A 14,419-nucleotide genomic window follows, 5' to 3' on the forward strand; every position below is an offset into this window, starting at 1 on the left:
TTTATTGTTTTTGAATAACTAAAATTGTATTTCTATTTTTAGATTTTAAACAGAGAAAACAAAAGTTTTGAATGCGTATGGATACAATTGATATTTGAGGAAAATCAGTCAGTTAAGTTTATTTTTATAGCACATTTCAACAACAAGGCAGTTCAAAGTGCTTTACATTGTGAAAACATAAAAACTGAGTTTAAAAAAAAAAGCAAATAGTTTCTAATGACCACAAGAAAAATATATTTCTGGTACTTTTAGTACCATTCGATTGTGGAAGTTCAATAAAATAATTTCATAAAAATATGCTAAAACCTGCAGTTGTATTTATATTTAAACTCCTCAGTTAGCAAAGAGCTAAATAGGTACTTGCGGAGGCTCTAGAGGCTCAGGTTGCAGACATCTGGTCTAAAAATACAGCCAGCGTAACAAAGGAATAATTTAAGTCAAAGTAGATGCATTTGCTGCAATGGCCTAGTCCAGGGGTGTCCAAAATGCGGCCCGTGGGCCATGTGTGGCCTTGTGTTAATTTTGTGTGGCCCCTTACTGCAGTTCAAGAACAGCACAAATTTAGCAATCCAAAACGTTTTGGAATTTTTTTAGGATGAGATTTTCTGTGCCACGTTTATATCTTCTTAAATAGAAGATATTAAGTTCAACAAAGAATTTTTCTTGAGTTGACCTCATTATTATTATTATTATTATTATTATTATTATTATTATTATTATTATTATTATTATTATTATTAGTTGTGCCATGAACCTCCAGCATGTTTTTATTCAAAATCAGATTTTGGCACACCCATTCCATTATATTAGCCTAAATACAGCAAAGATTGTAAAGGAAAATTCTTACTTTCGTCTCTGGGAATAAACTAAAAACATTTTATTGTTTTAAAAAATGGAAAGTAATAAGGCCAATATTTTAAATAACTGTAAACATTGAGGCAAATGTAAAATATTACATGTTTTATTTGTTGTTGTGCAGGTAAAAGAGAAAGCATTCACAATAATATTTCTGCGTTTTTAATTGTGGAAATAAAAATAAAGTAAAATTTTGGCCCCCCGGATACTTTCAGCTTGGGGAGTTTGGTCCTCAGTGTAAAAAGTTTGGACACCCCTGTTCTAGTCAAAGTCCAGGCTTAAATCCAAATGAGAATCTGTTGCAAGACATAACAGATTATGTTCACAGATGTTCTTCATCCAGTCTGAGTGAAGATTGGATGGCAATTTCAAGGTGAAATGGATCAAATTCAAGGCGAGTTCAGAGGGTTTGAATGCTACAGGTCAGGGTGGCCCAACGCTTTAGTGGAGCAATTAGTCTGAAGAGCGAGGCTGCCATTTTTGGTAGCAGATGAAGGATTCCCTGAGGTGGAGAAGTGCTGCTGAATGAGCGGCCAGAACAACGGAGGAAGTGGAAAGTCAGCGGACAGAAGCGGCTGCTGAGGCGGGCGACAGAAACGATCTGCAGCCGAGAAGGAGAGAAGCGGCGCGGACGGCAGTGAAGGAGCAAACCGCGACATGTCAGAGTTAGCAGCCTGGTTTTTATCCACAGTGGGAATGAACGGAGGACAGAAACGGGAAGAGGCTTGGCTTTCAGCGGGCGATGTGATGACGTCCTGTTTGTCTTCTGTCTTCACTTCCTCCGGTAACTTTTTGCTGCTCTGCAGAGTTTCGTCCCGACAGGAATCCCGTGGAAGAGAGGAGCTTCTCTGGCCTTTACGGTACTTTGCCCTCCTGTTTTTGAACCACACCTGCACAAAAAACCAGCAGAGAGAGAGAGAGAGAGAATATTTACACTTAGGACAAAATTAGTGATTAAAATGTCAGTCAATGTCAATTTTAAGCAGTTATTAGGCACAATGGCGGAACATTGGACTTATGCCTAACAGTTGCCTAACAACTTGCACGGCATAAGTTGTTGCTAGGTAACCATAGGACAGTGAGTTGCTAGGTAACCAGAGAGAGTGCGTTAGTTGACCCCAGCTTAGCAAGCTGAGAGAAATTGAGTGGTTAAAGCTTTTCTTCTGGATCGGACTTCAGTGAAATGATTGAATATTCTAGCAGACAAATTATCTATTAATATTGATCATGCATCTACCCTGATATAGGTTATTATTGATTTATTGGCCAGCCCTGAGTGTGCTTGCAATTGTCCCCCTAAGTAATTTAAATCTGTTTATTTGCTTAGTTTTATGTTATCTGTATACTGTAAAACCTAACAGTGCATCTTAACAACAGAAATAAGTTGAAAGAATTTAAAGCTAAGAAAATATTGTGGTAACTCATTCCCATTAATTAAAGTAACTCAGAAATAAATTTTTGAAGCAATAACTCTGTTGTTTTAAGTTCAACATAAGTTTTAGGATTTTTTTAAGAAATGATAAAGTATTCAAATTTGTTCCACTGACTCATTTTTGTTTAAGTTAACTTTATATCAAATATGAAAGACATAATATTTGATAATATCTATCTATCTATCTATCTATCTATCTATCTATCTATCTATCTATCTATCTATCTATCTATCTATCTATCTATCTATCTATCTATCTATCTATCTATCTATCTATCTATCTATCTATCTATCTATCTATCTGATCTTCATTTTAAGTATGTCAGACTTTTTATACCTGAATGATTCAAATGTCCGAGTTTAAGGACTCAAACAAACATCAAAACCAAAACATTCTTCTAACATTTTTCAGGTGTTAAACATAAAACAGAAGGATTTCCAGGAAGCTTTCAGAACTGATTAGACCCAGAAAGTTACACTGAAATGTAAGAAAACGGGGAATGACTCAGGACTTTTGCACAGTGACACGAGTCACGTTAAGGTGGTGCCACCTGAATGCGCGCCTCAGGCAGGTTGATGCACATGGCCAGCCTCTCCCTCATGCTGACATCCGGGTACTGTGTCTGCTGGAAGGCTTCCTCCAGAGCCTGCAGCTGCGGCACTGTGAATGCGGTGCGGCTGCGTCGCTGCTTCTGCTGGTTGCCATAGCGAGCCTCCAGGATCAGCTCTGACAGGACAAAACACCAACAGGCCTCATGAGTTCAGTTACACTTACTCAGATACTTCTACTTTTATTACGTTAGACCTTCACCTAAGTCACTTTATCATGAAGTACCGCTACTGTTGAGTAAAATTTCTGGATTCTCGACCCACTGTGAGAAACTTCACTGAGTAAATAAAAGTTTGTTTTAATCAAAACATCACCAGACACAAACACAAACCTGAAGTTTTTATGTGAATAAACTGATTTGGAAAAAATGTTTTGTTTTTTTTTTGCATGATTTTGTTTATTTCATGAATTATTTTAATTTTGGTCTTTAGTATACAAATATTTTCAGATAACTTTATATTTTGGTCTGTCGAATAATGTGATTTTAAATATTAAATGATTGATGTTTTGATCAGTTGAGTAGCCTTTTCACCAAATCTTGGATCTCTACTTTTTACTTTCACTTGAGTAACTTTATTATAAAGTTACTCAAGTGAAAAAAAAGTTACTCAAGAAGTTCATTATAACTTCTATAAAAATAAGTTAAACTAGGGCTTCTCTTACTTTTGGCTATTCTACCTACCTCCATATCTTTATAGTAATTTAATCTTCTTTGCTACTTTAGATTAGCTATTATTAATACTCAATTTAGGCTAAATCCTCATTTTTAATAGAGGTCTCAACTGAGGATTGACATTTAAAATCAGGGTTTTTTTTCTGTATTTTTATCAGTGGTGATGACTTGAAACCTTCAGTGAACTTTTTCCTGAAATGTTTGTTTTTGTCCGGACCTGATGACCCACCTGCGAGCCTTTCCGCCACAGAGAAGGTGTGCGCCGCCGGAGCTGCAGCAGCGGGGTAAGCCTGGTACTGCTGCGCCACCTGGTGGCGGAAGTCGAACAGCACCGAGTTCACACCGCGGACGGGATACACGCCACTGCCCGTGGTTCCGTAGAAACTTAGGGAGTTCATCGCGACTCTACATCAACAAAGGAAGTTATTCTGATTATATAGCAACTTTATTTTACACGTGAAGCACATAAAAACGCTTAAAATACTTAAATAATGGTATTTGGCAAGAATGTGGAAATAAATCTGGATAATTTTTGCTGCATTTCTTTGATTAACATCGTTCTCATTTGATCAAACTCCAGTTGTCAGTGAGTAAATAACTAATTAATGGCAGAAATATAACAAAAAATAAACACAGAGGACCACAAAGATTTATGATAAAAAACAGCAACTTGCTTTCACAGTGTATGCTTTTTATATACATTTTAGAGCTACAGAAAATATTAAATAACATTTGTCATCTCAATATGTGTTCGTGCAATATTGTAATGGATAAAAAAAATCTAAAAATATTTTATATTTGATGTGTCATGCATTAATTATGTTGGTATTGATAAGATATTTGGACAGTTAGATGGAGTCCTGGTGCACATAGTGGCTGAAGTGCTAAAAGAGATTTATGCCAGGAAGATGGGCGTTTAGCATAATCAGTATCAGCAGCAATTAAATATTTTTTTTGACATAATGCATCTATTATGCATCTTCATGTAAAAGACATGAAATTATAGTTTCAGTTTGTTTTACACTAGATTGTAGACATTTATGAATTAATAACAAAACAAAACTCAAAACGACAACTTGGAAAATAGAAACAAAGATATGGGGCTAAAAATGCTTATGATGTGTCACACATAAAACTAACTTAAAAAATTATAAATAGGTTAAACATATGTTAACAACAAGCCCTATCGGTCTTTCAAAAACAAAATGTAGTTACAGCATCATTATTAATATTACTGTCGTAGTAGTAATAGGAGTTTTTAGAAAGGTTTAACTTATTCAAACATTTTTCCAAACTCATTTTCACTTTACTAAACTGGCTTTTCTTCAAATCATAATCTGTTAAGTCACACTTGATTACACCAATCTGTAGAAAGTATCATATTTTGCTATAACTGGTACCATGCATCTCTTCTCTTAAAAGAATAATGAAATGTTGTACTATTTATAAATGAATAAACATAATATAAATGTGAAAACATTTGATTTTAATTATGGTTACATCAGATTTAGCTGGATTACTGTCCCACCATTCAGCACCAGATTACCTGAGATCCAGACTGTGTTTGGATCAGTCGAGTTCCTCCAGTCAGAAGTCAGCCTCCAGTCCAATTCAGGCCCAAATAAATCCTCAGGCAGCAGCAGCTCCTTTTCCTGCAGCTTCATGAATCTCCTTCCCTGAAACCATTCTCACCCCGGACTATTTAAGACGCCTTCACCCAGGCTCCCCTCAGCCATTAGCCAATGAAAAGGAAGGTATTAGCTGGGATTAGGTGGGATGAGGGAAGAGAGGGGGGCAGCTGGGAGCTCAAGTTTTTTGAAACTATTGAACTTGAGAGATTTATGCCAAGGATCGCCCAATAAGAAAACGTTTCATTCCCTCCCCAGTTAAAACAATTGAGACAATGTGGAGGGCTAATCTCTGAGGCAGGACAGATTAAAATAACAGCCTTTGATTGTCCTCTCCGTTCTCTCATAGCGCTGCTGCTGACTGCCCCCCAGCCGCTGCGCCTCCCTGATGGGGGGGTTTGTTTTGCTAACAGCCACCATATTTTCCCAATGAACTGTCACAATGAGAAGTTAATCTGAGCTAGCAAGAGCAATTCCTCAAAATCCTGCAGGAAATACTCCAGATTATACGAGAAATCGAAAGAATCGTACTTTTTCTCCAAATTAAAATTCATGTTAATTTGGAGAAAAAGTACGATTCTTTCGTACTACGTAAACGTCAGTTTTACGTACACGTAAAACTGACGTAAAAATTTCAGTTTTACGTGTCAGGATATTTTATTTGTAGAATGAATTATTCAGAAAGTAAGATGCTTTTTAAAATTTTTCTATGCAGCACCTCTTTCTAAAATTGTCTATAGCTGCATTGGTAATGCATGCAAACCCCAAACATCATATTTTCTGCAACATTTTAACAGAATACATAAAAAATTGGAACTTTTTGACTTGCATACAAAATTGTTTGTAGCATAAAAAGTTTCACATCTGACAAAAACTTGATCTTCAGCATAAAAGTAACTAATTTTGTGTATACAGCTGCTGTTGCTGTGGGTATAATCAACATTTGAACCCCAAGCATAAGTCTTTCCGCAACATTTTATCAGATTATTTGCACGGAGAATGAACCGGTAATAAAATCCAAGTAGATTTGTTAATGTAATGTACTACTGATGGAAATTTAAGCAATTTCTTTCACTTTTCCTCTCATTTTGTTAAAAAGTAAAAATCTGAAAACTACGGCCTGTTTTTGCTTTCCCCTTTTACCTTTAATTAATATTCAATGCAATCAGTTGAATGAAAAAGGCCTCTTAACCCAATAAAGTCCACCTGCTTGTAATTTAATCTGAGTATGAATACAGCTGTTCTGTGAAGGGCTCCGGGGGCTTTAGAGAGTATTTATGAGCAAACAGCATCATGAAGATCAAAGAACACAGCAGAAAGGTCAGTGAGAAACCTATGGAGACCTTTAAAGCTCAGTTAAGTTGTAAAACAATATTTCAAGCTTTAAATATTTCACTATCCTGTTAAAACGGAAAGAGAGTGCATTAACAGAAACCCACCAGGACATGGCTGTCCATCTGAAGAGGAGGGTCTTAGTGTGTCAATCAACCTCATGTACTCTTTGGTAAATGTGCTAATGGTGGAGAAACAACAGGAAAACTGTTTATTGTGGTTATGCTAACTAGCCTGAGCATTCATGGCAGGGTGTGCAGCATGGAGTGGTGATTTACAGCGCTAAGACCCGCCTCCTACCTTTGATTTGTTGTTTCTAGTTCGCGCGGGTGAAAAAAGCAGAGGACCTTGAGTTTTCCACAAATTATCTGTCTTAAACCATAATGCCATAACGTAGTGGCAGTCTCAACAAATGTGCAAAAAATTATATTTTTTATAAAGGTTACATACTGTAGCTTTATTTTGAAAAACTCAAGTATGATTAAGACACCAAAAAGCTAGTCAGAATTGACCTTTTGACCCTTGGACTCAGCAAGATGATCATTATTCTATATAAGATAACATATTATTGTAATCTTACATAGTAATAACATATAAAATAGCAATAATATGTAGAATATTGCTATTTTACATATATTTTTTTTTTATAAAATAGCAATAATAAGATATTTTACATAGCATATTATTGCTATTTTACTATGGATAATATGTAAAAAAAATAGTTTTATAGAATATTGCCTTAAAAAATAGCAATATGTAAATTATTGCTACTTTACATATTATTCTTTGCAAAATAGCTTATTTTATGTTATTTTACATAGAGTAATATGTAAAGCATAAAAGTAACTAATTTTTGTATACAGCTGCTGTTTAATTGTATAATCAACATTTGAACCCCAAGCATAAGTCTTTCCGCAACATTTTATCAGATTATTTGCACGGAGAATGAACCGGTAATAAAATCCAAGTAGATTTGTTAATGTAATGTACTACTGATGGAAATTTAAGCAATTTCTTTCACTTTTCCTCTCATTTTGTTAAAAAGTAAAAATCTGAAAACTACGGCCTGTTTTTGCTTTCCCCTTTTACCTTTAATTAATATTCAATGCAATCAGTTGAATGAAAAAGGCCTCTTAACCCAATAAAGTCCACCTGCTTGTAATTTAATCTGAGTATGAATACAGCTGTTCTGTGAAGGGCTCCGGGGGCTTTAGAGAGTATTTATGAGCAAACAGCATCATGAAGACCAAAGAACACAGCCGAAAGGTCAGTGAGAAACCTATGGAGACCTTTAAAGCCCAGTTAAGTTGAAAACAATATTTCAAGCTTTAAATATTTCACTATCCTGTTAAAACGGAAAGAGAGTGCATTAACAGAGGACATGGCTGTCCATCTGAAGAGTAGGGTCTTAGTGTGTCAATCAACCTCATGTACTCTTTGGTAAATGTGCTCCAGGATTAGGTCCCCGGGGCCTTTGTCTCCGCAGCCCCCAGGATTAGGGGAGATTTACTCTGAGGAGAGAAAAAAAGTAGTTATTTCATGGCACTTTCATGATGAAACCTGGCCAAAGCTGTGTTGGCTGGGGGGATTAGAGGCGGACAAAGACTGTGCTTGTGTGTGACCCTCCCTGTCCCAGGTTCCTCGGATCCTCCTCCAGGCTCCTCCAGGATCATCCAGGTTTTATTCTATATGAGATAACATTTACCTTAGTGATTATGTAAATTTCTGCTCACTGAATAAAAACATATTTTTAAAAATAGCAATAATAAGATATTTTACATAGCATATTATTGCTATTTTACTATGGATAATATGTAAAAAAAATAGTTTTATAGAATATTGCCTTAAAAAATAGCAATATGTAAATTATTGCTACTTTACATATTATTCTTTGCAAAATAGCTTATTTTATGTTATTTTACATAGAGTAATATGTAATAAAACACATTTTTATAAATGTTGAATACTGTGGCTTTAATTTGAAAAACTCTTTATCTGAACAAGATGATTGTTATTTTATATAAAATAGCACATTATTGTTATCTTATATAGCAATAATATGCTATACAAAATAGCAATAATATGTAAAACTGCTATTTTACATAATGTTACATGCAAAGTAACAACATGTTATTTAAATAGCTTATTATTGCTACTTAACATTTAATGATATTATATATATATATATATATATATATATATATATATATATATATATATATATATATATATATATATATATATATATATATATATATATATATATACTGAGACACTTCAGTGATTTTCGTGGTCAGCGTTGGTATCAAATGCAACAGGTTCATCCGTGGAGCCAAACCCTCAGAGGAAATCTCATGGTTTTATTCCCAGATGAAACTGCGCCAGCTCAGCTCCTCCATTACCAAACACTCAGCCCAAGATATGTGAAAACGTTTGGTGCCGTTTCCTCCCCCAGCCCTTTTCCTCGTCCTTTCACCGTTCCCGGCTGTCAAGTTGTATTAGTGTCCGATAGAAATAAGTCATTTAGAAGAGGCTCGGCCGGCCGGCCCCTCCGCCCCGCTAAAAGCTCCAGGATTGGGAGATTTACTCTGAGGAGAGAAAAAAAGTAGTTATTTCATGGCACTTTCATGATGAAACCTGGCCACTTCATGCTGGGGATTAGTGAACAAAGACAAAAGGCGTGGCACTGGCTGACAAGCAGTCACCGCTGAGCAGGTGTTATGCAGGTTTAGTGACTGTTGTCTCCTAGCAGAGAATTACTGTTCAGCGAATGTAAGGAAGCAGCGGTTCTGCTCCTTTCACAGGGATGACCTCCTCCAGGTTCCTTTCCTCCAGGTTCTTCTCCTCCACCTTTACTCAAAAATGTCTCATCTCTCAGGTTGAGAGTAGATAAAAACTTTACTCAAGTAAGAATAAAACTACTGTAACATTTTTTTCCAGAGTTGGGGAGTAACTAGTAACATTTACTTAATTACATTTACCTGAGGAACGTCTATGAAAAAAATTACTATTAGGAGTATTTTTTACTATGCTGTACTTGACAGTACTTGAGTATTTCTTGAGTATTTCTACTCTTAGTTGATTAAAATTTCTGCTCACTGAATGAAAAACATATTTTAACAAAAAATTCACCAGACACAGACACTCACCTGCTGGTTTTATAAATGTTTTATTGAAAAACTGATTTGGAAATTTTTTTATTTTGTTTGATTTTGTTCATTTTCTTTCAATAAAAAACTTCTGAAACTTTAACACAAACTTCAGGTGTGGGTCTGTATGTGGGGAATTTTTGGTTAAAACGTGTTTGTTTTTCACTCAGTGGGTAGAAAATCCAGAAATTTCCCTCAAATAACAGTAGAGATACTTCACAGTAAAATTATTCAAGTAAAAGTAAAAATACAGTGTAATAAAAAATACTCCTAAAAGTAAATTGTTTCAAAAAAGTTACTCAAGTAAATGTAATTGAGTAAATGTAACTAGTTGCTACTCAACTCTGCTCATCTTTACCTGAATTCAAAGCAAGAAGCTCCCTCTTGCCTTATTAAATCATATATATTTATTTTAGTACTTTGGAAGATTGTAATTTACCAATAAAATAACAGTAATACAATAAAGAGTAAACTTAATAAAACATCACATTTATAGCAACAATAATAATGATGGCAACAAAAACTGACATCTTCAGAGTCAAACTCCACAGACTGAAATGCAAAAGCTTATTTTGATTTTACAAGCTTTAAATTTACATTTCCCTCCTACATTATAAAATCCTTCTTCTTCTTTTGAAAACAACTTCTGAATATTTTCTGCTCATTGTGTGCTTCACACCGTTTGTGAATCCACCAAGTTGGTAAGTTTTAATACTTATCAAATGCATTAGAACAGGAGAAGTTGGTGGATTTGTGCTGCTGCTGTAGTGTCTGAAACCGCTTCAATGTGGTTATCCTGTTCTTAAAGGATCCACTTACACATGCAGGGATTACAGTGAACAAAAGACAAAAGGCCGAGTCACGGCGCTGACAACGGTCTCACCGCTGAGCAGGTGTTATGCAGGTTTAGTGACTGTTGTCGCATAGCAGAGGGAATTACTGTTCAGCCGAATGTAAGGAAACGACGGTTCTGCTCTTTCACAGGGATGAGAAACGTCAAGTTTAAGTTGATTACAAGTCTCATTAAAGAGCTGCTAAAGCTCCAATTTTAATAGAGTTGGATAATAATTTAAAAAAAAGCATATTCTGAGTGTTTCAATACCTGGATGTTTATGGAGCTGAATTTGGGGCATAAAGTTTGTAAGAAAGACTGAAAAAACTGAATAAGAAAAAATTTTAAACAGAAAAAAATTTAAACCAAAGAAAATATCTGAAGCAGAAAAATTAATTTGAAACTGAAAAATTATTTTTGAAAAAAAAAAAATTTGAAACAGAAATTATTTGAAATTGAATTTTTTTAAAACTGGAAAATTATTTAGAAAAAAAAAATTGAATCTGAAAAAAGTACTTGAAACTGTTTTGAAACTGAAAGGAATATTTGAAAACGAAAAAGGATTTGAAATTGAAAAATTATTTAGAAAAAATATTTGAAACGGAAAAATTATTTTAAAGCAACATATTTGAAACAAAAAAATTTCAAACTGAAAATTGTTTTGAAAAAAATATTTTGAAACTGGAAAAATTATTTGAAATTAAAAAGAAAAGTTTCAAACTGAAGAAAATCAAGCAGAAATATTATTTTGAAACTGAAAAAGGTTTTCTGTAGTCCTGATCATTACCCTCTTATTGTGCACTACTGCTGCTAGCTGTGGAATACCCCTCAGCATTATACTACCTCAACCATGCTCCATAGTTTGTGCAGTGTTCTGTCAAGAGGGAATCTAAATCTAAAGCATCAGTTTTACCACACTAGTATTGATCTTATACCGACTTTGTATCGATATTATTGATATTTTGGATTGATCTGCCCAACTTTACTCTAAATATTGAGGCCTTTCTAATTTTTGTCATTTGGAACAATGGAAAGCAGTAATGCTTTCCATTGTTCCAAATGAACTTATATATGAACTTACATTTCATATATAAGCAGTAATTGACATAACTATTAATCGTGTAATCTCTTTCCATCTCTGCACATTTATCAGTTTCAGCATCACCTAAAAGAAAAATCCACTTTGAGTGTAAATTAGAAGTTTTTCTTCATGACATTTTGTTGTATTTCTTTATAAATCACCTCTTAAAATGTTTAATTTTAATGCCCCATTTTGCTCCCTTTTCATTTTTTCCCCGTTTACTGAGGGAAACGTGGAGCCAGCTGGACTAAATGAGGGCAGAGAATCAGTAAATCTTCTTTTCTTCTCTTTCTCCCTCTTTTTTGTAACTATTGTTCAACTCTCCTGTTTAACAGATGTTTTATAAAGCTCACCAGTCATTCCTAAATTACTTATCAATAGTGGAAATTTGTATTGACAAGAGCCTGTCAGAACAGGACCTTTGTAGTTGTCAGTTATCTCAAAGGGAGTTCCCTCTCGGACACCGACCAGATCGATCGGCACGCACAGGACAATTGGGAGGATTTTTTCTTTCTTTTTTTTACACAAGGATGTGGACGAACAGACAGCGGATCTTTTGGGGGATCGATGGGGACCGCTGGCCTTTGACCTGAGGGAGATGGGGGATGGCGGCAGCAGTTGGACTTGGATCACGCTGTGAAGCCTTGACACTCTCTGGGCTTAGAGTGACCCGACTGCAAACACAACAAAGCTCAAAAATACACAAAGAGGCGACTCCGGTTCGGATGGAGCAGCTATATGACACCAAAAGGACAAAGTTTTAAACTTCCAATCAATTAGCTGGATTTAAATCTGGAGGAGGCAGTTTTAACTCCTTACCAACCAATTATACTCCTATGATCTCTTTTTCGGCAACACCGATCAATACGAGTAAAGATTAGACTCTTAATTGGAAGAGAGAACGAGGGATTAAAGATGGACGGAGAAGGTCAGACAGCAATGGGCGACCCAGGGGTCAAGAGCACCCAATATGCTGGGGTGCAGGTGTGAAAACAGAGGAATAAAAAGACTCAAAATATCCTTTTCATTTAATTTTATTTATTTCATTAATGTTTCATTCCATCTTTTCTAGGAAATTTCTGAACTTAATCTCAAAATTGTGTTGTTCTTTTCACACCAGTCAAGCACAATATGATAAACAGCTGAGGTAAAGTTAGCCTTTCTGTTACTCTGTGGATTCCAGTACAGAACGGACCAAACTGCGTCAACAACCCAGCAGGTGAAAAAAATGTCGACCATCATGGATGGAAATCATGAAAAAAGATACATTTTTTTGAAGTAAGGTGTTTTTTTTTTAGTTAATAGGAAAAGTACAACATATTTAGGCCAGCATGTTTTACTAATCTTGTAAACCCTTTGGACGTGACTTTACGGAATCCAGAACTCCGCCTCAAAACAAAGAATGCGTTCCTCTAAAGCTGTTCTAAAAACCTAATATCGTTTTATTTAGTTGATTTTACTTTAAAATGCTCATAGTGTGCTGCACAAACAGATAAAGATGCGAACCAAACGTGTCATTTTATTTTAGAACTTTTAATACTGAGGAAAGATGGCGGCGACGGACAGCAGCCGTCAATCATAATAACTGTCAGCCCTCGGTGTAACCGCGGATTACAGCGAACACTTTTTACAAGGTAAGAAGATTAACGTTCATATACTTTTAAAATTAGTAGGATTAGAAAGATATCAGACCCCATGCTAGCAGATAAAGACCCAAAGAAGGAAAACACTTCGTCTCCTGAGCAGCCTAATGTGTACGCGTCTAAGGGCTGGTAACCATGGAGACAATAATGCCGCACTGTCATGTAGCCTAGCATGTGTGGAAAAAACTAGTTAGCATCTCGTCTTTTGTACGTTTAAAAGAAAACGCTGGTTATGTCGGTAATTTGATCAACACGTCAGGAGGGAGGAGGTATGTGTCGCTTTCTAAGCCAACCGTTTCCAACTTCTGTAAATACCGCCCACTATGAGCCCCAACCAGGTGTGTTACGTTCACAGACAAATTAGCTTGACTGAAGCAAGTAAAAGCCATTAGTGACCTGGAAAAAAACAACTTTGGAAAATAATTTCAGTAGCGCTGTTCAATACTCTCGTCTCTCACTTCCTACGTCCATTATGGCGCCTCAAATGATTAAGTGACGTAGTTGCAAAGGGTAAATACTTATAGTAACGATGAATCAGTCCTGCACTCGCTCTCCATTAAGCTGCTCAGGAGATGAAGTGCTTTCCTTTTTTGGCTCTTTATCTGCTAGCATGGGGTCATTTTAGGACCCTGCGCCCCCCGTAGCCCCACTTGTTAAAGGTGATCACAGGGAGACACAGAGAGAGGCAACTGATCGAATTTGATAATGAAGACGACCCTCTAAGCCGCTTTGCTCCACGTTTAAAATCTCTGGCGAACACTAGGAAGGCCCCCTCCCTGCCACTGCAACATTGTGTAGGTATTGATCCCCGCTAACCAGCTCCGTTAATACCTGGGGTCTGCGGCCTGGCTGGGGGAAATGCATCCTGACATGTGACTGGACCGGCTTAATAGGCAAACAGGCCAAAGAAAAGATGGGCCTCTCCAGTTTAGCATTTTTCTCTTCGTTTTTTGTCAATTTCCGCATCTGCTGAAGGAAAGGAGAGTTTAAAGTCGCTGCACCTGCTGTTGAGGAGACAGTACAGGAGGCAGCTGTCCCACTGTCACAAACTATTTGTGCTGCAGTGCAGGAAGAGGAATTCAGAGATATGGACTGGAAGCAGCATCGTCTTTTATATATATATCATCTTTAAGTATATAGGTTTTAATTTTTATCTTAGATCCAAAATGTTAAATTTTTTTGTA

At 36.0% G+C, this 14,419-nt stretch overlaps 1 protein-coding gene across 2 annotated transcripts; it reads right to left on the reverse strand.

The window, feature by feature from the left end:
- Positions 1-945: 945 nt before the first annotated feature.
- On the reverse strand, positions 946-5,248 carry zgc:101100 (uncharacterized protein LOC445169 homolog). 2 transcript variants are annotated; one of them, XM_044130552.1, is made up of 4 exons: positions 5,117-5,248; positions 3,800-3,975; positions 2,839-3,014; positions 946-1,745 (listed from the first exon to the last, which is right to left on the reverse strand). In XM_044130552.1, exons 2-4 carry the CDS (start codon positions 3,966-3,968, stop codon positions 1,272-1,274), a joined length of 819 nt encoding a protein of 272 aa, XP_043986487.1. In that variant the 5' UTR covers positions 3,969-3,975; positions 5,117-5,248; the 3' UTR covers positions 946-1,271. The 2 variants fall into 2 exon arrangements, with proteins under 2 accessions (XP_043986487.1, XP_043986488.1); XM_044130553.1 differs by lacking the exon at positions 5,117-5,248 and having other exon boundaries at positions 3,800-4,077.
- Positions 5,249-14,419: the final 9,171 nt, after the last annotated feature.

The sequence above is a fragment of the Gambusia affinis genome, linkage group LG10 (genome assembly GCF_019740435.1).
Source record: "Gambusia affinis linkage group LG10, SWU_Gaff_1.0, whole genome shotgun sequence".
In the NCBI taxonomy this organism is placed as follows: Eukaryota; Metazoa; Chordata; class Actinopteri; order Cyprinodontiformes; family Poeciliidae; genus Gambusia; species Gambusia affinis.